We start from the raw sequence: 23,207 nt of genomic DNA, 5'->3' as shown, positions 1-23,207 counted from the left end.
TAATGTGGGTTTATGATACCTTCAAATAATTTTTCACAGTTTGTTTTTATCAAAATTTAAAATGTTAAAAGTCCTTCGGAATAACACCAAATAAGCGAATGGCGCCAATTGCGGTGTATCATCTGGCAACCCCCTTGGACAAAAATATGACGGCGGCGCATGCGCTCTTGGGTATTGTCATCACTCTTTTCAATACAGGCACTCTAGTGGTGACTATGGTACCGAGGTACAACTATTTCAAGTAGGGTTGTAGGGTCAGCGAAATAAACGGAATATTTTTCTTTGGTCTATTGTGTTAGCCCTAGAGCAGTGGTCGGCAAACTTTTTAGCCAAAGAGCCAAATATGAACATTACAACAATGTAATAAAAAAAGTGGGAGCCAAATTTGCTTGCAATGCAAAGCATCGGCAGAAAACTTCCAACATTTGGACTAACAGAGGTTATCGAAAAATCGATGAAAAATGTTGTACCGGAACCACAAACATACATAGCAGGTGTAATAAAATCGTATAAAAATACCTGTAAGATGTGCAGCTAGATTGAAAAATACAGACACTTTTTAATAAGACAGGACAACGGCAGACACGGTGGATAAGACATAACTGTTCACCCTGCAGGTCTGTGATGCCAATTTGTACCCCCACTATTTTAAAAAAGTATGCGCGCATGGTTGTGGTACCTTTGTATCACACCGGAGTACGCCGAAAACATACGAACAATTTCAGCCAGTAACTTGTACATGGTTTGCGCTTATGTTTACAAAAATTAATAAAATTTAACTCGATGTTCGTTACGTATTTTCACAACAATATAAAATTTTAATTACCTATCTATCTATTAACTTAAACAAAAAATTATGCATGTTCTCGATTTGTAGAAGAATTTTAATTTATCAAAATAAGATGCAATTTTTTTCTTACCAAGTTTTTTTTTTTTTAAATGAAAATATTATTGCGCCTTCCGTGGATATTTCTGCCAGAGCCGCTCTTAAGGAGCCAAAGAGCCACATGCGGCTCTGGAGCCACATTTTGCCGACCACTGCCCTAGAGTGAAGAGAAGCTACCCTCCCTGGAATGCGCTGTTTTTTTTTCCATAGCAGCAGATGGCCTCAGACTTTTTGGCGGGGGGGGGGGGGGGAGCTCTTACCATAGACAAACTGTAATTTGCGGATATAATCGTGTGAGCTGACGACAAGATTACATCCTTTCGTTATTTTGTTTTTAGCTTTTCATTTTGTTTAAATTTTAAAAAAAAGTTAAAATTTTTTTTCATGCTTTTTCAATTGTTTTATTTATTTTTTCTTTTTAAAAATGTTTCCTTTCTTTGTAGTTTTATCTATTTGTGAGTGTGTACGTGTGTGTGGGACTCAAGTGTTACTTTCAATAAAAAAAAACAACTTAAAAAAACAACTTTAACAAGCAGTTAAAAGCAAATTGTATGTTATTAGAACAGCTATTGTCGTAATATTATGAGAAATGAAAATTATTTATTTTACGCTTTCAGTAAAAAATTGCTTACCAAAATTTTTTTCATTGAAACTTTTTAATATGAATACAACAATCTATATTTCTTACTTTTTTTTAATACACATACCACAATCATTAAGTTTAATTTCAATCTTACGTTCGCTTGAATCAGTAAATTTCAAGATCATGTTCAATAATAAGCCATTAAAGCAAGTAATAAATTTAACGTACCTTGTTACTCCTGTACCTAAAACAAATTTCTTACGTCAAAGTACGATGATTGAATTTGTATTTTATGATCTTTTGAATCAGTATTTAACAATAAAATACTTTGAAACTGTCCTTTTCTTGCTAAATGTCCGTAAACAACAGGAATATAGCTTTCTGACTAAAACATTATGCATATTGGCCTCAAATATAGGTTAACTTATTCAAATTTGATTGGATTTAATTCATTCAATACTCGAGGCTGGTTTAAATATATTAAAAATTCGAGGCTGGATTTAATCTATTAGATATTTGATTTTAATTTTGATAAGAATAGCATTGTCTTTGTAATAAAAGATGTTAAAAAGTGTGACGAATTTATTTCGCAAAAGACCTCTTTTGATGAATATGACAACATTTGGGACAGCTTATGTTTCAGCTTCGTTTTCGAATCAGCTCATTAAGAAACATCTTCTCCCCGATAAAAAAGATATAGACTTCCGAAACGTTGTTAATCATGGTGTCATAGGATATTGTATCATGGGACCTGTCCTCTATGGTTGGTTTCGATTTTTCAACAAAATTTTGCCTGCCGTGTCGAAAAGAAATATCATATTCAAAGTTTTAGTAGATCTCGCAGTGTGTACACCAGGGACTATTTCCATCTATTTTACAAGTAAGCAAAATATTTGTTATAATAATATTTTTATAATTTATTTATAATGAAAATGTTTTAATATATTGTTGATTTACAATATATTGTTAAATTAGTGACAGTAATTAAAAATTAATTAAAATTAATAATTAATTTAAAATTAGATTTTAGTTTAAAATTAATTATAATTTAAAAATTAATCAAGACCGATTATTATTTAAGGAAGATTAATTAATTAAGGGATCAAATATGTTGAATAAGAGGCAATAATTAGAAATTAATTGAAATTAAAAATTATTTTGAAATTGGTTATTAATTTGAAACTAGTATTAATTTAAAACTAACTATTATTTAAAAATTAATCAAGAAGGATTATTCTTTATGGAAGGTAAATTTATTAAGGGATCAAATTTTTTGAATTAGAAACAATAATTAAAACTTAATCAAAATTAATAATTAATTCTAAATTAGTTACTAATTTAAAATTAATCATTAATTTAAAATGAATTATTAATTCAAAATTAATTTCTATTTGAAAATTAATCAAGATTGATTATTATTTAATGAAGATTTATTAATTAAAGGATCAAATTTGTTGAACTGGAGACATTAATTAAAACTTAATTAAATTATTAATTAATTAAAAATTAGTCATTAATTTAAAGCTAGTTATTAATTTAAAATTAATTATTATTTAAAAATTAATCAAGATTGTTTATTATTTAAGAAAGAATAATTAATTAAGGGATAAAATCTGTTGAATTAGAAACAATAATTATAAATTAATTAATATTAATAATTAATTTGAAATTAGCTTTAAATTTAAAATTAGTTATTAATTTAAAATAAATTATTACTTAAAAATTAACAAAGATTTATTATTATTTAAAAATTAATAAATATTGATTATTATTTATGGAAGATTAATTAATTAAGGTATCAAATTTGTTGAATTAGAGACAATAATTAAAAATTTATTAATATAAATAATTAATGTGAAATTAGTTATTAGTTTAAAATTAGTTATTAATTTAAAATTAAGTATTATTTAAAAATTTATCAAGATTGATTATAATTTATTGAAAATTAAATAATTATGAAATATAAATTAATCGAGAGTTCAAGATTAATCAATGTTAATTATTCTTTAAAAATTAATCAAGATTAATTTTTATTTAAAAATATTTTAATTAATAATTCGGGAATCAAATATGAATTTCTCCAGAATTTTGCTTAATCTTTAAAATCACAATGAGATAATTAAAATAGTGTGGCCTTTAATGCTTATTATTGAATTATTTTGTAGGCAAAATATTTAAAATCATATTTATTAAACCTTTGAGGAGTAATGGGATAAAAACTGTTCTCTTATTGCTGACAATAATATAAATCATTTATTTCGTAACAGTTTTTATCTTTTATTATATTAAACTATTGTTGACAATAATATAAACCATTAATTTCGTAACAGTTTTTATCTTTTATTATATTAAACTATTGTTGACAATAATATAAACCATTAATTTCGTAACAGTTTTTATCTTTAATTATATTAAACTATTGTTGACAATAATATAAACCATTAATTTCGTAGCAGTTTTTATCTTTTATTATATTAAACTATTGTTGACAATAATATAAAACATTAATTTCGTAACAGTTTTTATCTTTTATTATATTAAACTATTGTTGACAATAATATAAACCATTAATTTCGTAGCAGTTTTTATCTTTTATTATATTAAACTATTGTTGACAATAATATAAAACATTAATTTCGTAACAGTTTTTATCTTTTATTATATTAAACTATTGTTGACAATAATATAAACCATTAATTTTGTAACAGTTTAAAAAAAAAGTAGTTGATTGAAAACTGCGTTGTGAAAAGATAAAAACTGTCCACTTATTGTTGACAATAATATAAACCGTTAATTTCGTAACAATTTTTTATCTTTTATTATATTAAACTATTGTTGACAATAATATAAGCCATTAATTTCGTAACAGTTTATATCTTTTGTTATAAAAACTGTTACGAAATTAATGGTTTATATTATTGTCAACAATAAGTGGACAGTTTTTATCTTTTAACAACGCAGTTTTTAATCAACTATCTTTTTCTTTTTTTTTTAAATGTAAACATAAAGAAAATTGCTTCCTTGTGCACATGCATTAAAAAAAAAAAACAGTATTTCATAAATAGTTAAACTGTTATTAATATTAATGATGTAATCTGCTTCAAAACCAGACATTATTTTATGAAATTGTTTTAAACCTATTTCAATTATGTTCTAATTTCTCCTGATTGCGCCTTATATTGATGCACAATAATTATTTTTTAAAATTGTACTAAATCCTCCATAAATTTAGTATTTTCTATAAAACTGTACGTAATTTGTCCGTATAATTATTATTATTTGTTTAAAAGTTAGACTACTCCTAATTGTAGCTAATTTTGTACTAATCATAGATTTATGCTGAGTTAAATAAATTGATTTTTAAATATAGTTTAAGTCCCATAATGGATTAATTGTAGACACCGTTCCCAGTAGAACAGCGAAGTCAAGCATCATTGGCTGCTGTCAGTGAGCGGGCGGGTGAGCACTATGATCAGACTGCATAAAGGGCACGTTGTATCGGTCCTCGTTAAACGGATCAACCGTATAAATTGCTCAACTTCACGTGCAGGTCGTCGGGCAGAAGTGATTTGAAATATAAAGCGCAAAGCTGCCTACAAAAAATGGAAAAATAAAAGCAATAAATAGATAAAAATAGAAGTATAAAAACCACAGTTCTGAGGGAGGAAAAGATGAAAAATAGAATAAGAAAAACCACAGTGGCTGAGAGGGACAAATCAAGGTATAATGCATTTCCACGTGCTATGGAGAGGTGGCGAGGAACTAATGTTGTTAACAAGGAAATCATGATTCATATAAAGAAAACGAGATTCCAAGGAATCAAGATGATCTGATATGATTAGGATGGAAATAATTTTGGCATCGTTGAAATTGAATTTATGCCTAAGATTCCAACAATGAGCAGAAAGTGATGATTTCTCGTATTTTTGATAACGGACATAATTATCGTTTGAAATGAAAAATATGAAAAATAGAATAAGAAAAACCACAGTGGCCGAGAGGGACAAATCAAGGTATAATGCATTTCCACGTGCTATGGAGAGGTGGCGAGGAACTAATGTTGTTAACAAGGAAATCATGATTCATATAAAGAAAACGAGATTCCAAGAAATCAAGATGATCTGATATGATTAGGATGGAAATAATTTTGGCATCGTTGAAATTGAATTTATGCCTAAGATTCCAACAATGAGCAGAAAGTGATGATTTCTCGTATTTTTAATAACGGACATAATTATCGTTTGAAATGAAAAAGATGAAAAATAGAATAAGAAAAACCACAGTGGCCGAGAGGGACAAATCAAGGTATAATGCATTTCCACGTGCTATGGAGAGGTGGCGAGGAACTAATGTTGTTAACAAGGAAATCATGATTCATATAAAGAAAACGAGATTCCAAGAAATCAAGATGATCTGAAATGATTAGGATGGAAATAATTTTGGCATCGTTGAAATTGAATTTATGCCTAAGATTCCAACAATGAGCAGAAAGTGATGATTTCTCGTATTTTTGATAACGGACATAATTATCTTTTGAAATGAAAAAGATGAAAAATAGAATAAGAAAAACCACAGTGGCCGAGTGGGACAAATCAAGGTATAATGCATTTCCACGTGCTATGGAGAGGTGGCGAGGAACTAATGTTGTTAACAAGGAAATCATGATTCATATAAAGAAAACGAGATTCCAAGAAATCAAGATGATCTGAAATGATTAGGATGGAAATAATTTTGGCATCGTTGAAATTGAATTTATGCCTAAGATTCCAACAATGAGCAGAAAGTGATGATTTCTCGTATTTTTGATAACAGACTTAATTATCTTTTGAAATGAAAAAGATGAAAAATAGAATAAGAAAAACCAACGTGACCGAGAGGGACAAATCAAGGTATAATGCATTTCCACGCGCTATGGAGAGGTGGCGAGGAACTAATGTTGTTAACAAGGAAATCATGATTCATATAAAGAAAACGAGATTCCAAGGAATCAAGATGATCTGATATGATTAGGATGGAAATAATTTTGGCATCGTTGAAATTGAATTTATGCCTAAGATTCCAACAATGAGCAGAAAGTGATGATTTCTCGTATTTTTGATAACAGACTTAATTATCTTTTGAAATGAAAAAGATGAAAAATAGAATAAGAAAAACCACAGTGGCCGAGTGGGACAAATCAAGGTATAATGCATTTCCACGCGCTATGGAGAGGTGGCGAGGAACTAATGTTGTTAACAAGGAAATCATGATTCATATAAAGAAAACGAGATTCCAAGGAATCAAGATGATCTGATATGATTAGGATGGAAATAATTTTGGCATCGTTGAAATTGAATTTATGCCTAAGATTCCAACAATGAGCAGAAAGTGATGATTTCTCGTATTTTTGATAACAGACTTAATTATCTTTTGAAATGAAAAAGATGAAAAATAGAATAAGAAAAACCAACGTGACCGAGAGGGACAAATCAAGGTATAATGCATTTCCACGCGCTATGGAGAGGTGGCGAGGAACTAATGTTGTTAACAAGGAAATCATGATTCATATAAAGAAAACGAGATTCCAAGGAATCAAGATGATCTGATATGATTAGGATGGAAATAATTTTGGCATCGTTGAAATTGAATTTATGCCTAAGATTCCAACAATGAGCAGAAAGTGATGATTTCTCGTATTTTTGATAACGGATATAATTATCTTTTTCCCTCTCGGCTACTGGGGTGTTTCAAGTTTTGTTTCTCACATATATTTTTCCGTTTTTCTTTGGAAAATTTTCCTTTTATATTTCAAATGATTTCTGTTTCTTCTTATTCATGTTTGGGAAGTCCTGAAAATGGACGCCTGTTTTTGAGCGCTTAAAAGACGTCGACTGTTTTTTCCTATTAACATGTTTTTGAAGCGAATGAAGTTTTAAATTAGGTAATCTCTTCGTACTTAGATTAAAAATGCTAGGTGCTTCGATTTTATTCGGGTAGCAAATTTACATTTTAATAGTCATTTAAGTGTTCGTTTTTTTAGAGCAATAAAAGCATTGTTGTGTCAACGGGAAGAAACAAATTTTGCCCTTTATCGGGGATTATGAAATATTTTTATATATATAGATGTAATAAACATTTAATAGTAAAAATAATAAATAAATTATAATTATTATTCATATAATTTTTATTTATATACCCAATTATTGATTCTTAATATTATTTTAATAATCGATTGTTTTGTTATTTTTTTCGATAAGGTATGAGTATATTAGAAGGCAGAGAAGATATCTTTGCTGAACTTAAACACAGATTCTCAAAAGTAATGACAGTAAGTATATTTTGAGTACAGTGAAGCAATTAATTTTTAAATGCATTTTAAACCAGGTGATTAATCTTTACTTACTGTGTTGTTTCTAAACAACGATAGCCTGGTTCAGTCTTCTAAATTTTTTTAATTTGAGAGACTTAGATTTGACAGTTTTCAACTTAAATGGCAATATTGCTTTCATTTAACGTAGTTAATATAACGTTTCTATTAACGTTTTACATAATAAATTTCCTCGTTCATTTGCCAATATACAAATTTCTTTTTATGATGAATTGTCGTTTAAAGGTTAATTTGTGACATATCTTTCATGTCTTATAATTTTGTAGATTAGAAAACTGAGAAACTTCCATAAGAGTAGGAATTATCAAAGTAAAAATAATAATAATTAGACAGTAGAATAAGTTTTTGTAGAAGAAAACAATAGAGTGAAAGTAATTTTTTTACAGTAGGCTAATAAGTGGACTTTTTAAGAAAAACTGTTACTTAAAAGTTGCAAGAAATTATTAAAACATTAAAGGAAATTTTAACTTTAACACGTTGAATGCCTCGCTAATTTTACATGGCTTGCACTTACCCGTCTGGCCAAACGGTAAATAACTACAAACTAAATTTGCAAATTTGACAGATTGTGCAAGTATTTTAAAAGGTTTAGCATGAAACTTCACTGAAATAAGCTGTGAATTGTATAAGCATAAGAATTGTTTAGAAATAGTGGTGGATAAAAATCTACTAAATTAAATTTAGTAAACCAAGAATTACAATTAATAAATTACCACTTGAAAATATTTATTTGCTGTCCGGAGCACGTTGGTATCTCTGCGTATTTTTATAAAGTACTGTGTATTTGTATAAAGCTATTTTTGTGTGCTCTATATTGCATTAATTTCTTCAAGCTATCGGGTTGTTCGGAAAGTGATTTCGTTTTTCCGATTGAGGATTTAATTATATTTTTTCAAACCCAATTTCGCACTTAAGCCGCATTATCATTATATGTTTTGAGAGCTGATATAGCAAGGCTTGTGTGTGAAAAAGTTCAATTAATTCTACGCAGTAGTTTTTGGTTGGTATCCTTTTAAATATGGAGAGCAGCAAGCAGCAATTTCGTCATATTTTACTTTCTTACTATATAAAAGGTAAAAATGCTGCTCATGCCAGAAAGAAATTAACCGAGGTGTATGGAGAAGATGTGTTGACAGTACGCCAGTGCCAGAATTGGTTTGCAAAATTTCGATCTAGCAATTTTGGTGTCGAAGATGCACCATGTTCTGGAAGGCCGGTTGAAGCTGATAAAGACACGATAAAGGCATAAGTTGATGAAAATCGGCGAATAACAACACGTGAGATCGGTGAGAGGTTAAATATATCGAATTCAACTGTTTATGGTCACTTGAAAGGCCTGGGTTTTACCTCGAAGCTCGATATATGGGTTCCCCATGTTCTCACGGAGAGAAATTTGTGTCGTCGCGTCGACGTCTGTGATTCGCTTCTCAAACGTCACGAAAATGATCCATTTTTGAAGCGCATCATTACTGGGGACGAAAAATTGGTTGTTTATAACAATGTCAAACGCAAGAGATCATGGAGCAAAAAATATGAACCGGCTCAAAGCATTTCGAAAACCAATATCCATCAAAAAAAGGTAATGCTGTCTGTTTGGTGGGATTTTAAAGTAATGTTTTTTTTTTTTTTTGAGATTTTACCGGATAACACAGCAATTAATTCGGAAGTCTACTGTCGTCAGCTGGACAAACTGAATGAGGCACTTCAACAGAAAAGGCCAGAATTAATCAATAGAAAAGGTATAGTGATCCATCAAGATAATGCGAGACCTCATACAAGTTTGGTCACTCACCAAAAGCTTTTACAGCTTGAATGGGATATACTACCACACCCACCATATTCTCCAGATCTGGCACCTTCGGATTATTATTTGTTCCGGTCACTGCAAAATTTTTTGGACTCTAAAATCTTTACTTCAAATGAAGAGGTCAAAAATCACCTGGATCAGTGTTTTGCCAGCAAAGACCAAGCATTTTATGAGCGTGGAATCATGCTACTACCAGAAAGATGGCAAAAGGTGTTGGACCAGAATGGTTAATATATAATTTAAAAAAAATATTTATTCATTATACAAAAATTGTCTTTCGTTTCCCCCCCCCCCCCGAAAAAAAAAAACGAAATTACTTTCCGAACCACCCAATATTTTAGTAACTATAATAACATAAAAAAATTAAAAATTTACTCGAATTATGTGTTTCTAATAATCTTGGCTTCGCTGGTCACCGGTGACCCCTGTGGCATTCAACGTGTTAAACTAAAAATAAATAAATAAATATGAAGCATTCTTTTCCTTTATCTTTATTTTTGGTAACACAATGGATTATTTTGAACCGCAGAGCTTACAAAAGGCAATGGCAGCAAGTTAAAAACTACAAGAGAGTTAACATAAGCGGCATAGTAAAATATTGGATCATATTTGAACAAGAGTTAGCTAGATTAAAAATGGGTTTAGAAAAATCCATTGTTCTATATATATAAACTGAAATAAATTGCTTAGAGTTTTAAAAACTTAAGAACATTTTTCTGTACAACCAAATGCAGCACAAAAAACCACTATATTTGAGTACATAATATGTATCAATTTGGTATTATATCTTTTACTTGCATCTTTAGTAGTTAGCAGGTCTCAAAGTTTTCATTCTTATAAAATTGATAGTTTGCATGACTAATAAGGTTGGAACCAGCTTCCATAGGGACTAAAGAAGGATAACATAAAGTCCTGTTTACAAAATTAGTTTCAATAACATCTAAGTCTAATCAAATATAATCTATTTCCTATTCTTTTCTTCTTTTGCTTTGTTGTAATGCTCCCCACTCGGAATCTTGGCGATTTCACTCAAAATTTGAGGAGCAATTATTTCGTATTTATGGTATATTTTTAAATTAAATGTCCTTTCAGGCATATAAGAATAAGAAATACATGCCTTGGAAATGTGGAGCTCTAGTCCGGAATAATTTTTAAAGTAACGAGCGTTAAAGATTCGGGTTTATTAAAAGCAATTTTTTAAAGCAATTTTAAGTGTTCATGATTCCCCATTATCCAGTTCTAGTGTCATATAATTTCCTAAACGTAATATGTTGAGCTATATTTATTTTTAAAACACATGTTTCAAGCTTTATCCATTTTATTAAACGTATACATTGTGCTACGGTTATTTTTTAAAACGCGTGTTTCAAGGTTTATTCATTTTCTTAAACGTACATGCTGAGCTATGTTTATTTTTTAAAACGCGTGTTTCAAGCTTTATCCATTTTCTTAAACGTATACATTGTGCTATGGTTATTTTTTAAAACGCGTGTTTCAAGGTTTATTCATTTTCTTAAACGTATATGCTGAGCTATGCTTATTTTTTAAAACGCATGTTTCAAGCTTTATCCATTTTCTTAAACGTATACATTGTGCTATGGTTATTTTTTAAAACGCGTGTTTCAAGCTTTATTCATTTTCTTAAACGTACATGCTGAGCTATGTTTATTTTTTAAAACGCGTGTTTCAAGCTTTATTCATTTTCTTAAACGTATACATTGTGCTACGGTTATTTTTTAAAACGCGTGCTTCAAGGTTTATTCATTTTCTTAAACGTACATGCTGAGCTATGTTTATTTTTTAAAACGCGTGTTTCAAGCTCAATATTATTTTCTTAAGCATATTATGTTGTGCTATATTTCTTTTTTTTAAATGAGTCTTTCAAGCTCAATCCACTTTCTTAAAAGTATTTGTTGAGCAATGTTTATTTTTCAAAACGCGTATTTCAAGCTCTCTCCATTTTCTCAAACGTATACATTGTGCTATATTTATTTTTTAAAACGCGTATTTCAAGCTCTGTCCAGTCTCTTAAACGTAAACATTGTGCTATGTTTTTTATAAAACGCGTGTTTCAATATTTATTCATTTTCTTAAACGTATATGCTGAGCTATGTTTATTTTTTTAAAACGCGTGTTTCAAGCTCTCTATCCATTTTCCGATAGATTCCAAAGTAAAATGTTTATTGACAATATAAGTTTATTTTTGGCAGTCTAATGAATTTTGTGATATTTACAAACTACTTTGTCAACAGATTTAAACGAAAATATTCATTGACCCAGCTACATTGATCTTGTTCATTGCATAAAAATTGTAAATGTTTTCTTTTATGCTTTAAATAAATGCATTCTTTTTCTAGTGTAACATCTGTTTTTGGGTACCAGCACAAGCCATTAGCTACCGTTTTATACCACCGTATTTTCGAGTGGGTTTTATTGGATTTGCATTGTTTATATGGATAAACATAATATGTGTCATTAGAAGTCAAGAGGTATCAATTAATTTTCTCATCTTTAATTAAACTTGTTTCGATACTTTTTATATAAATCTTCTTTTTAATATTTTTAACACATTGATTGATGTTTTTCTAAAACATTTTGCAACATTTTTTATTTTTATTTTGACGCCTTACATTTTTTTTAAACTTTGCGAACGATTCTGATCAAAAATAGTTATTCCTAGGATTTCATGTTATCACGAATATTGTGTCATACATTTTTTGTAGACTAGTTGTTTTTGCTTTTGTAAAAGTTTGCAAAACTCATATAACTATGAATATCTAACAAAATTTTAAATTTTTTTTAGCGTTTCTTAAATTTTAAATGTTTTGTTATGCATTGAAGAATAAGGTTCTGCACTCAAATATGCTATAATGTATTATTAACATTTAACCATTAACCATTAACCATACCTGCCAACTCTCCCGGATTTTGAGGGAGATTTTATTTTTATATTTAAAGTGGTAGTAAATATATACTATTTTTTCTTATATAAATTTAATTTTTAAATGATTTTGATCACCACTATTCTTACAAAAATTAAGCTTATATATTAATATGCGTTACTATCATGGTTGTCAAATTAATTATTACAAATACAACGTATTTGTTTGCTTAAAATTGAAGTTTTAATTCCATTTTAATACCACTGGGAAAATGATAATGGAAGGGGTTAAAAGTTGGCAGGTCTGCATTAACCCTTTGTTGCAGATGGGACACTGGTGTTCTTATTATATAGTATTTTAATCTGATGATCTAATAACAAGCAAAAATGCATTTTGATGTCTTTTAATTATGTCTGTTAATTATGTCTTTTAATTATGTCTTATTAAAACTGTCTAATAGTTACTAAAAAATGTGTTAGAATATTGAAATTATATTTGTACTAAAATATAAAATCCAAAAAAAGTAGTTTGAAAGAATTGTTTTTCCATTCGTATTTTATCAATAATTAACTTTGTAAATTAAAGAAATTTCAATGATGAATAACTGTTTCTTTTACATCTAAATAACTGCAATTGAGTGTAAATTTGAAAAACTATTGTTTAGAAGTGAACCGTTTTAGGAAAATGTTACATTTAATGCAAAAAAAGAAAAAAATACACCTGTGTTTTTTGACGTATTTCATAACCATAAATTTTTAAAATGTTAAATATAATTTTTTCCACTTATTATGACCTTAAATAATATAATGAAAAAAGTGTGATAATATGTTTAATTAAAATTCTGTATCAGAGGGTTAAAGATTAAAGAAAATTCTGGATTAATTCATATTTAATTCCCAAGTAATTAATTATATAATTTTTTAATAATAATTTTTTAATAATAATTATTTTCTATTAGTTGATTTAATTAATTATTAATTAATAAATAATTAAAACTTTATTTTGAATTAAAAAATTTTTTTACAGTGGTTTTATGAAACTTTCTTAGATTGTTTCTCCATTTGTATAAAACATTTCAGTTAAATTTTTTTTTTGCAGATTCCAATTCGGAAGAAAGTTGAGATCCCTGCCGTGTTTGGATGGTGTGCTGTTACTTGCAGTCCTAGTTCAGAAGTTGAAGGTCATAAAAAACAGCGAGAACTTCTCACTTTGTGGGAAGTATAATGAAAGTGCAGTGATAAGTAATGGCAGAGTAGGTGTAATAAAAATATTTTCATGATGATTCTCAGGTATAATGATAAGTAATGACAGAGTAGATGTAGTGAAAACATTTTAATTATACTTCCTCAGGTACAATGATAAGTAATGACAGAGTAGGTGTAATGAAAATATTTTCATGATGATTCTCAGGTATAATGAAAAGTAATGACAGAGTAGATGTAGTGAAAACATTTTCATTATTCCTCCTCAGGTACAATGATAAGTAATGACAGAGTAGGTGTAATAAAAATATTTTCATGATGATTCTCAGGTGAAAACATTTTCATTATATTTCCTCAGGTACAATGATAAGTAATGACAGAGTAGGTGTAATGAAAATATTTTCATAATGATTCCTTAGGTAATGACAGAGTAGATGTAATAACAGAGTATAAGTAATGACAGAGTAGATGTAGTGAAAACATTTTCATTATACTTCCTCAGGTACAATGATAATGGCAGAGTAGGTGTTAGGAAAACTTTTTTATTATACTTCCTCAAGTATAATGATAAGTAATGGAAGAGTAGGTGTATTGAAAATATTTCATTATACTTTCTCAGGTATAATAATAAGTAATAGCCGAGTAGTATTAATGAAAATATTTCCATTATACTTCCTCGTGCATAATGAATGATAAGTAATGGCAGAGTAGGTGTAAGGCAAACATTTTCATTATACTTCTTCAGGTATAATGATAAGTAATGGTATAGTAGATGTAATGACAGTCATCACACCTACTTATTAACGGTCATTTTATATTTTAAGAAACAGTTTAATATATTCCTTATAACTTATATATTATATATAAGTGCAACGACTTCTTTAACCAAGTTTGATATGAAATTAGTTTACTACTAGCTTTATCTCTTTTTCAGGGCTCAAACAGTCCTATTTTATAGCACTAGGTTTGATGAAGGTATAAGAGCTTTTCGTAAACAAACACAGCTTAATTTATTATAGTTTGCAGCTTAATAACGCACCTTTAATTTCGTTTTTAATAATTTATTTTGTCAGTTTTTATAACTTGCAGATACGGTTTGCAAAATTATAGCAGAGCGAAATTGTTAGTGTGAAACCAAATTATATATTTTTAAATTTTTCTGGAGCAATTGAACAAGGTTAAGTGTTGAACTAAAGCAACAATTTATAATAAATTGTTTATTGCGAAACCAAATTATGTATTTTTAAATTTTTTCTGGAGCAATAGAACAAAGTTAAGAGTTGAACCAAAGCAATAATTTGTTGTAAATTGTTTATTGTGAAACCAAATTATATATTGTAAAATTTTTCTGGAGCAATAGAACAAGGTTAACAGTTTAACTAAAACAATAATTTGTAATAAATTGTGTATTATGTGTTTTATCCATTATCAGGGATGCCACAGATGGCTAAAAATGTAAAAAGTGGTAGCAACTCAATCCATTTTTAGTTACTTATTATCTCTTCAATTATTCAATCGTAAATGCCACTATGACATACATTTCAAACTATACATAATTAAACTTAAAACATACCTTATATGCGTTTTCAATAGTAAACTGAAAATACATACTATTAAAAGTCGCTAATTTTATCTCTTTTAATAAGACTTTAATTTTATTAGTCACCACTTTTTGCATTTGTAATCGCCTATGGCCAACCCTGCATTATGTATTTCTCCCAATAAGATTTCATTTTTTAATTGGGATTAGTAAATAGCGTAAATGCATAAAATATTTGTGACGAACAGTTATTTATAATATTATTGTAACAATAAACAAAATCATTTCTGTAAATATGTAGATTATGTATAAAATTGAAAATAAATATATTTTGAAAAAACTATGTTAAATTTTTTGGGGCTAAATTGAATTTTTGTTCTACTTCAAGATCATATTTAAGGTGGTGGTGCCTCAGCATCAGTCATTGGAACGTGCACGAAAAATAAAAAAATGAAGGAAACTGAAATTAAAAAATATATGTGAAACTTTTTTCAAAAGTTTTTGAAAATAAAACACTTACCTATTAGATAAGAATAAAAAAATATATTTTATGACATAGATACATTTATAATGAGTCACCAGCTGTAAGAACATCTTATATATTCCTTATATATTTCTTTATTCAATATGTTCTCCCAATATATTCATTCAGCAGGTTTGCCCTAGCGACTGAAAATGAGAAATGGAATGACTAATAAATTCTCAAAATTATTAGTCATTCCATTATAATTAATAATAAAAACTCAAAATTTTATGAAAAAGGATTAAAGCCTTTTTCTAGCCTACTTTTTTTAGTTTAATTTCAAAAAAAAAAATATGAATTTGAAATATAAATCTTACTATTAAATAATTAAGGAGATTATAAATAAATTTAAAAAAAATATTCAGTTTCTACCATTTTTTTTAATTATAAGTCACCTGTGACTTTCCAGCTTACAGGACTTTTTTTTAAATATTAGATTTTTGTAGCATTAAAAGTGGTAGCTAAGCAAGGTTTCAATAAAGCAAATCTATGAAAATTTCAGATAATTGGACAATTGCGTATATGTTTATTTTACCTAATATATGCCACTTGGATTCATGTTGTGATGAACATAGTTATTCTGAATAGAAAATAGAAGCCTAAATTTAGCTACAACTTTAAATATAAGGTATATTTTAACATTTGACATAAGTCTCTCATTCAGACTTTTTCTAAGCGCGGGAAAAGTGAGCTGGTGTCAAATAGTTGAGACATAATACTTTGTTTCGTTCTAAGCCCACTAGAGAGCAGCACTAACACTATTTAATTCTTCGGCATTGCAAGTTTTGATAATTTTTTAAATACTGCTATAATTTTATTAAATTTTAACTTATGTTAAACATGCATATAAAGGACAATTATCAACGTAATTCCTTTAAAAAAATTTATATTATTCAATTCTATCATAGGAAAATATTCCGTAGAAAACATAAATGTAGAACTCTTAAGATCAATTTTTCTTTTTATCTTGAAGATGAATATGAAAATAACATACTAACATCTTTTCGATATAAAATTCATCCTCTGTCAAAAAAATGATGCATTCAACTGAGGAAGACACTATTTGCACTATCACTATTTTTACTATGTTATATTTTCATTTATATGCCAAGAACAATTATTCATAATAAACGGCCGTCATAGTAAAGAAATATGCTGTATTCAATTGAATAACAGATAGTAAAGTTCCTATATGAATTATGAAAATGTTGTTATAAAGTTATTCTTATCAACTATTATCCTGAACTATTAATGAGAAATTTGTTTTCTATAAAAATCAAGGGAATATAATTTTTTTTTTATTTAATTGCCTCATTGGCGTTAAAAAATTAAAATTTTGAGTATTTCAAATAAATTTTCTCAAATTATTCGAAAATCACGATATAAGGATGATTAGGGTGAGAAAACAATAACGGAAGATTTAAAATGTTTTGGGAAATTAGTAATTGTGTGTCTTGATTAATTTATTTCTTTAATAACCACTTAGATTTTAAAAAAAATAACGTAATATATTATTACAGAAAAATAACAAACTTAAGTTATTTATTTTTTACCACTATTTTATTCAAAACTAATTAATAATTAGAAATGAGTAATGGCACTACTTTTCCATTTATGTTTACTAAAACTCAAGTTAGACGGAAACACGTTGCATAATTCAGGGAAATTCATAATAATAAAACATTTTTACTTTGTTAAAACAAGGCCAAATCGCAATTTTAAGCATTTGCTAACCCTTAACTAGAAAATGTTTAGTAATGCAATGATGAAAAAAAAAAAAAAAAAAAAAAAAAATATTACAAAACAAATCTGGTAAAATTGGGATCATAATAGAGAAATTATATTAATTGGATTACTTTTAAATATTATTGACCATAAATTAAAAGTTAAGAAGTAATACGAATTTAACTTGATTGGAATTAAATCTTTGATAACCAAAATCAACCCCTTGAAATTTTGAGAAAGCGTTAAATGAAGTGATTTATAATTCTATAATTTATAATCCCGTAATAAAAAAATTGCGGATGCCAACTGCATCGCACGAGCTATAATAATTTAAAAAACGGTAAACAAGTACAAACTAAATGTGCAAATATTTGACTAATTTTGCTTACTTTTTAAACGTGACGAATTATATAAGTGGCAATTCAAAAATAAGTGACAAATGATATAAGCTTTCGAATTGTTTAGAAATAGTGGTGGATGAAAACCAAATAAATAGAATTTATTAACTCAAGAATCTCACATTAATAAACTACCACTCGAAAATACTTATTTGCTGTCCGGAGCAAGTTGGTATTTCTGCGTAGATGCCGAATCTCCCGTGAAAACTAGGAGATTTGGTATCTACACTATGCAGAAATAGGAAATGGCTTGTTAAAATAATGTCAATAACCTTAGATTTCCCGATGAAGGCTGGTCAATACGAATTCCGCATCCGGCTTGCACCGACCACAGTGCTGAAGTAAAATCTCCTCAGTTGTAGACGGATCAAGGGTTTAAGTTGCTTTGCCGTCAGACTAACCGTGGGAAGTTTTCGTGGTTTTCCCCGCCATGTAACCCAAATGGGGTTTGTTCCATCATAATGTCCTCCACGGAGGCAAAATTTATCCCAATAATTGATCCTGAAGTTCCCTTGTCTTCGGAATTGGGTTCAAAATTACAAGACCACAGAATTGAACATTGGCTGTAGTAAACTTAAAATTGAGTCGGCTGTTCAACGACGGATATATAAAAAATTATCATGGATTATCTTTAAATCGTTTCGTTTACATGTTAGACATGAGACAACGTACAAGAGAAATATTAGAGGTATAATATTAGTACTATAGGAATTCGGGGCTAATACAACGAAAATTAATGAACATATTATAAAAAAGATTAAATAAAAGCTACATATTTGACAAGTTAGAAAGTGAATTTTTTTCTACTTTCAATGGTGAGATTTTTTTTAACCCATTAGCAAAATGGGTGCTGTTTTGGGTTTGATTGCGAGCGCATCTTGTTTGGACGTCATCACACTTTCAACTGTGTTCAAGAGTAATAGTAAACTGCGCGCATGCGTCGTCATTGCATGCGTTGCTATGAAGCTGGTGTTTGATAATTTTTTTATAATTCCTTTTTTCACGTTTAATTTTGTTATGCATTAAATTGGTGAGTTCATTTTTGAGATATGGGACCAGAGAGACACCAAAAATACTTCTTGAGTAGAGAATAAAAGAGAATTTCATCATTTGAGCGATATTTTTGTTTTTATTGTTTTAATTAAGAATCGGAAAATCTAACCTACAGTTGAAACTGGATCGTTTTCAATATTAATTCAGGTGAATATCACAAATAAAGAGAGCACAAAGCTGATTGAGACGGTCCCAAAGGTTAGAGTTTTTCCTTCTCTTCTAACCAGCAGGCATTTTTAATGTATTTACATAATAACAATTTAGAGTACTTTTATATTCTATATATTATTGAGTTATAATTTCTGTCTTGACGGTGATTTTAATCTAAGTATGAATAATGAAGAAAGAAGGTGACATCTTGAAACACGTACATAGGCAGGACTTGAAAACCAATCCGACGACAAACATCAATTGAGTCAGTTTTTGCAATCCATGAATTGAAATGTTGTGGCGGTTATCGAAGTCAATCCAGAAAAAAAAAATCATTTGACCAATGGGTAACTAGTGATCGTAATAAAGCGAACACAATTTTTTTCTTCATAATTAACGCGTTTCTTATGAGACTAAATTTAACTTTAATAATATCCTTACTTATACATACCCTTCAACTTATAAGGATTTTGAAAATAATTCTTTCTAGTGGTAGCGAACCAAAGTAGAAATTTTTAAAGCAAATGGATATCTCATAAAACTTTTATCAGAACTTAAGAATCTAGCCATATGGCCTGCACTTTTATAAGTAATAGTGAACAAGTTACGCTAAAATTAATTTTTTTTAAATATTAAGACATTAATTTTGCTACCGTCTGAAAAGAAGATTTCTGAAACTACGGAAATTCCGTAGCAGTTGGAGGGTATGCTTATATGTAATAAGGATTTTTTAATAAATGAAACGTAGTGTCTTTTATATTTTATTTATATTAATTCTTTTAAACGTGTTTTTAAAGAATTACTTATTTTTTGTTTAGCTTACTTATAAAAAATACAAAAATTACTTAGAGAATTTCTTGAAACTTTTTACGTTTTTAAGATTCTTTCTTTAGTTGCCAATTTAAATTTTTAATTTTTATTATTTATACTTAATATAAAATTAACAAAATAAAAAGGCTATATTACCATTACTTTTCTCAAAAAATAATTTATATTAAAACACTTTTTACATTAAAGGCTGTCTAGTACCAATATATAGTAAAATACTTTAAATGAATACCAGTTGATACTGGTAAGTAGTCTTAAAACGCAGACTGTTGCATAATTCGGTGCGCTGGCGGGTAATTTGCGCCATACACAAAACAATTATCCTAAGTTATGGAAAGCCGTGACAGTCGCAGATTTGGCTAGAACCAATGAAAAATTATATAAAATGGTTTAAAAGTTTTGAATTATTACTTGCCAACTTTTATATTTCTTGCGGAAGATTTTTTTTTTTTAAATGGTAGCTAGAATTTTAGGTACCAGAATCTTAGTTTGAAATTTTTTATTTCATAAAAATAGTTAATCCACTCTTCAACTCAGATTCTACAAAAAACAAAATTTCAACTGCTGTGACTGCCCAACATGCAAAAAGAATACAAGGCGTTCTCTTGCACTAATACTTTTCTTGCAACTGCGAATAAAAAGCTTCTTTACTTTTACCACTATTATTTCCTTGAGTAAAGTCTCCATACTGATTTTTAGAGATAGTCCGATCAGACCACTATAAAGATAAACCAGCGACGACGACGATCTGTGCTTGATAAGGTACCTTCCCGCGTTAGCGGGCACCAGACCTCTTAATCTAAGTTATGCCCTAGAGCAGGGATGGCGAACCAATGGCACGCGACACAATAATCTGGGCACGCCATCGATCACAAAGTTCACTATGAAGCATATTAACAATTAAATTGAAATGCACAAAAACAAACAAAAAAAAAATGAACAATTAACAAAAAAAATTAACAATTTAATGCCAAAAAACAATAACTGTAAAAAACAAGCTAACAAAAAAATAGTGCGTGGTGTCCCTCCGCGTGGAAGAAGTTAAACTTCGTAACCTGTGACGTTAATTGTAGAAGAATCAGCAGTCGTAGAAGGATCACTAGTTCTATTCAACGACTCTTATTCCTGCTCCGCTTGCTTCCGTGCTTTGTAATAACGGTAATAATTGTGCATTTTTCCCTCGTGGACCTCTTGAACCATTGGTAGTGCTTGTGGTTGCCTCATAATGTAATGTTGCGTCATAATGTAATTTCAAAAGACAAAACCTAACAATCAATTGATATTCGCAAGAGACGTACCTTGACATAACCTTAAATCCGTCGCATTGTCCGTGGGATTGTTTTTCACTTATTTTTTACAATTCGCGATCGCAACGAACTATAGGGGGCGTTGTTGTATGAGACGCTTACCTGCGATTTCTATATGAACCGTCATTCAGTTACTCTGGAGACGTCGTTAATGTAGCGTGTAGCATTGCCAGGCCCCTCTTCCCCACTGGGCACTATGGGCACGTGCCCAGGGCCCCGCGATCGAATGGGGCCCCCTAGTTCCTGCCAGATTACCAAATCATAACCGATACATTATTACCGAAAAACATTAATTTTGAAAAATCTGATGATAATGACTTACTACAATACCTACGCTTATTATATTAGCTTTAGTTTGCCGCATGCGGATAGCTATACCTTGTACAACATAGCTTGAACTTTTTGACAGATGGGTCAGTGATGGGAAACAGAAAATATCTATTGGTGTAAAAAATGTGTTGGCTAAATATGTGGCTGTATGTATGTTTTAAACTGTTCAAAATAAATAAATTCATTCGTCAATCAATTTTATTGCACTAGACATAAAAACATTGGGTAGGTAAGAAACCATTGTTTTCAGTTTTTCTATTTAAATTTTACCTCGAAGCAATAAAAACCACTTAAGACTTTCGGAAAATGCTTGAGTCCTTAACAGGTACTTTTATGTTGTGTGTCTATTCTTATGATTATTATCAATTTTTAATATTATTAAAATAAGAAGATATTGTTCGTCGTTGCAAAGTTATATCGATTTCAGATTTGACATCTGTCAAAAAGAAAGATCAAACTAATAAATAAACAGGGTATAATACTCCACTCTCTCTCAAAAATGAGTTTTTCCGATATTAGTATGTTTAGGTTAATTTAAATACCTATATGTAAGTATAAGAATACAATTTAAAAAAAAATTATTAAATTAAAAAAAGAATTATTTGATGCGGTGTGGTTTATGTCTTAAAGAAACCTATTCGAACGTCATTCGTAATACCAAAGACAAAAAAGGGGAATTCCCGATTCCCGATCGTCGTTTGACTTGACGAACGGGAATTCCCTTCAAGTATTTGTCTGCGATGTTGTGGCGTTTGTTTTGTTTGTAGTTGTTAGTTTGTTACTGACTGTGCTCGAGCTCTGATAAAAAAAATAGTATTGTTTGATTAAATCGTCGTTTTGTCTGTTTTGTGTTAGCGAATATTTTCGTTATAAAATTAATTAAATAGTGAATTATAATATAAAATGTCGAAACGGTCATATCCTAGTGGATCTGAAAAAAGGAAAAAAGCTCTACATCAGAAAGAAGTAATTGAAAAGTTACCAAAATTAACATCATATTTTACTACTACTACTGGAGAAACTTCTGTAAGTAGCAATCAACTCATAAATGTTCCACATGATGACTCAGCTCAATTACAAATTGCGGGAATTTCTAAACCTTCATGTTCCAATTTTGAAAAAGAGATTGAATCAGAAAGCGACTATTCCTACGACGAAAGTGCAATGACTTCAGTGACTTCACTAAAACCGACAACTCCAACTGTGTCAATTGAACAGCAGTTTTCCAACACAGAAGAATTAATATCGCACGATCCCGCCGATTATTTTCACGAAAAGTTTGTTGAAATAAATCGCGAAATTTTAATTCGTAAGGGACCAGTATATTTTCAAAATAAAGATTCTGACTTTTCCGAGGCATCCAGAACATACAAAGATGGTAATAAATTAGTAACGAGATATTTCAACAAAGCATTATTTATTCGCAAATTAAAGAACAATGAAAGCGTCGAAAGAAAATGGTTGCTGTATTCGCCTTCCAAATGCTCTGTATTTTGTTTTTCATGCTGCTTATTTAACCCAACTGATGTTAATCTTTGCTCTCGGAATGGATGTAATGATTGGAAGCATATTAATCACATAATTTTAACACATGAAAATAGCCCAGCGCATAAGCAATCTATGATG

The 23,207-nt window shown here is 29.2% G+C and overlaps 1 protein-coding gene across 1 annotated transcript; it reads left to right on the top strand.

The window, feature by feature from the left end:
• Window positions 1-1,776: 1,776 nt before the first annotated feature.
• LOC122269638 (mpv17-like protein) lies at window positions 1,777-15,106 on the top strand. Its single transcript, XM_071182033.2, has 4 exons — window positions 1,777-2,349; window positions 7,706-7,776; window positions 12,001-12,132; window positions 13,624-15,106. Exons 1-4 carry the CDS (start codon window positions 2,031-2,033, stop codon window positions 13,747-13,749), a joined length of 648 nt encoding a protein of 215 aa, XP_071038134.2. The 5' UTR covers window positions 1,777-2,030; the 3' UTR covers window positions 13,750-15,106.
• The last annotated feature ends 8,101 nt before the right edge of the window (window positions 15,107-23,207 follow it).

Source organism: Parasteatoda tepidariorum, chromosome 4 (genome assembly GCF_982258835.1).
Source record: "Parasteatoda tepidariorum strain Cologne lab strain chromosome 4, Ptep-v5.0, whole genome shotgun sequence".
NCBI lineage: Eukaryota > Metazoa > Arthropoda > Arachnida > Araneae > Theridiidae > Parasteatoda > Parasteatoda tepidariorum.
Note: the sequence above shows the minus strand (reverse complement) of the source record. Positions and strands in the feature narration are given on the sequence as shown.

Coding starts and splice junctions, on each gene's coding strand:
- LOC122269638 (XM_071182033.2), top strand. CDS start 2,031: ATGTTAAAAAGTGTGACGAATTTATTTCGCAAAAGACCTCTTTTGATG. Junction 7,777..12,000: donor GATTCTCAAAAGTAATGACA/GTAAGTATATTT, acceptor TTCTTTTTCTAG/TGTAACATCTGTTTTTGGGT. Junction 12,133..13,623: donor GTGTCATTAGAAGTCAAGAG/GTATCAATTAAT, acceptor TTTTTTTTGCAG/ATTCCAATTCGGAAGAAAGT.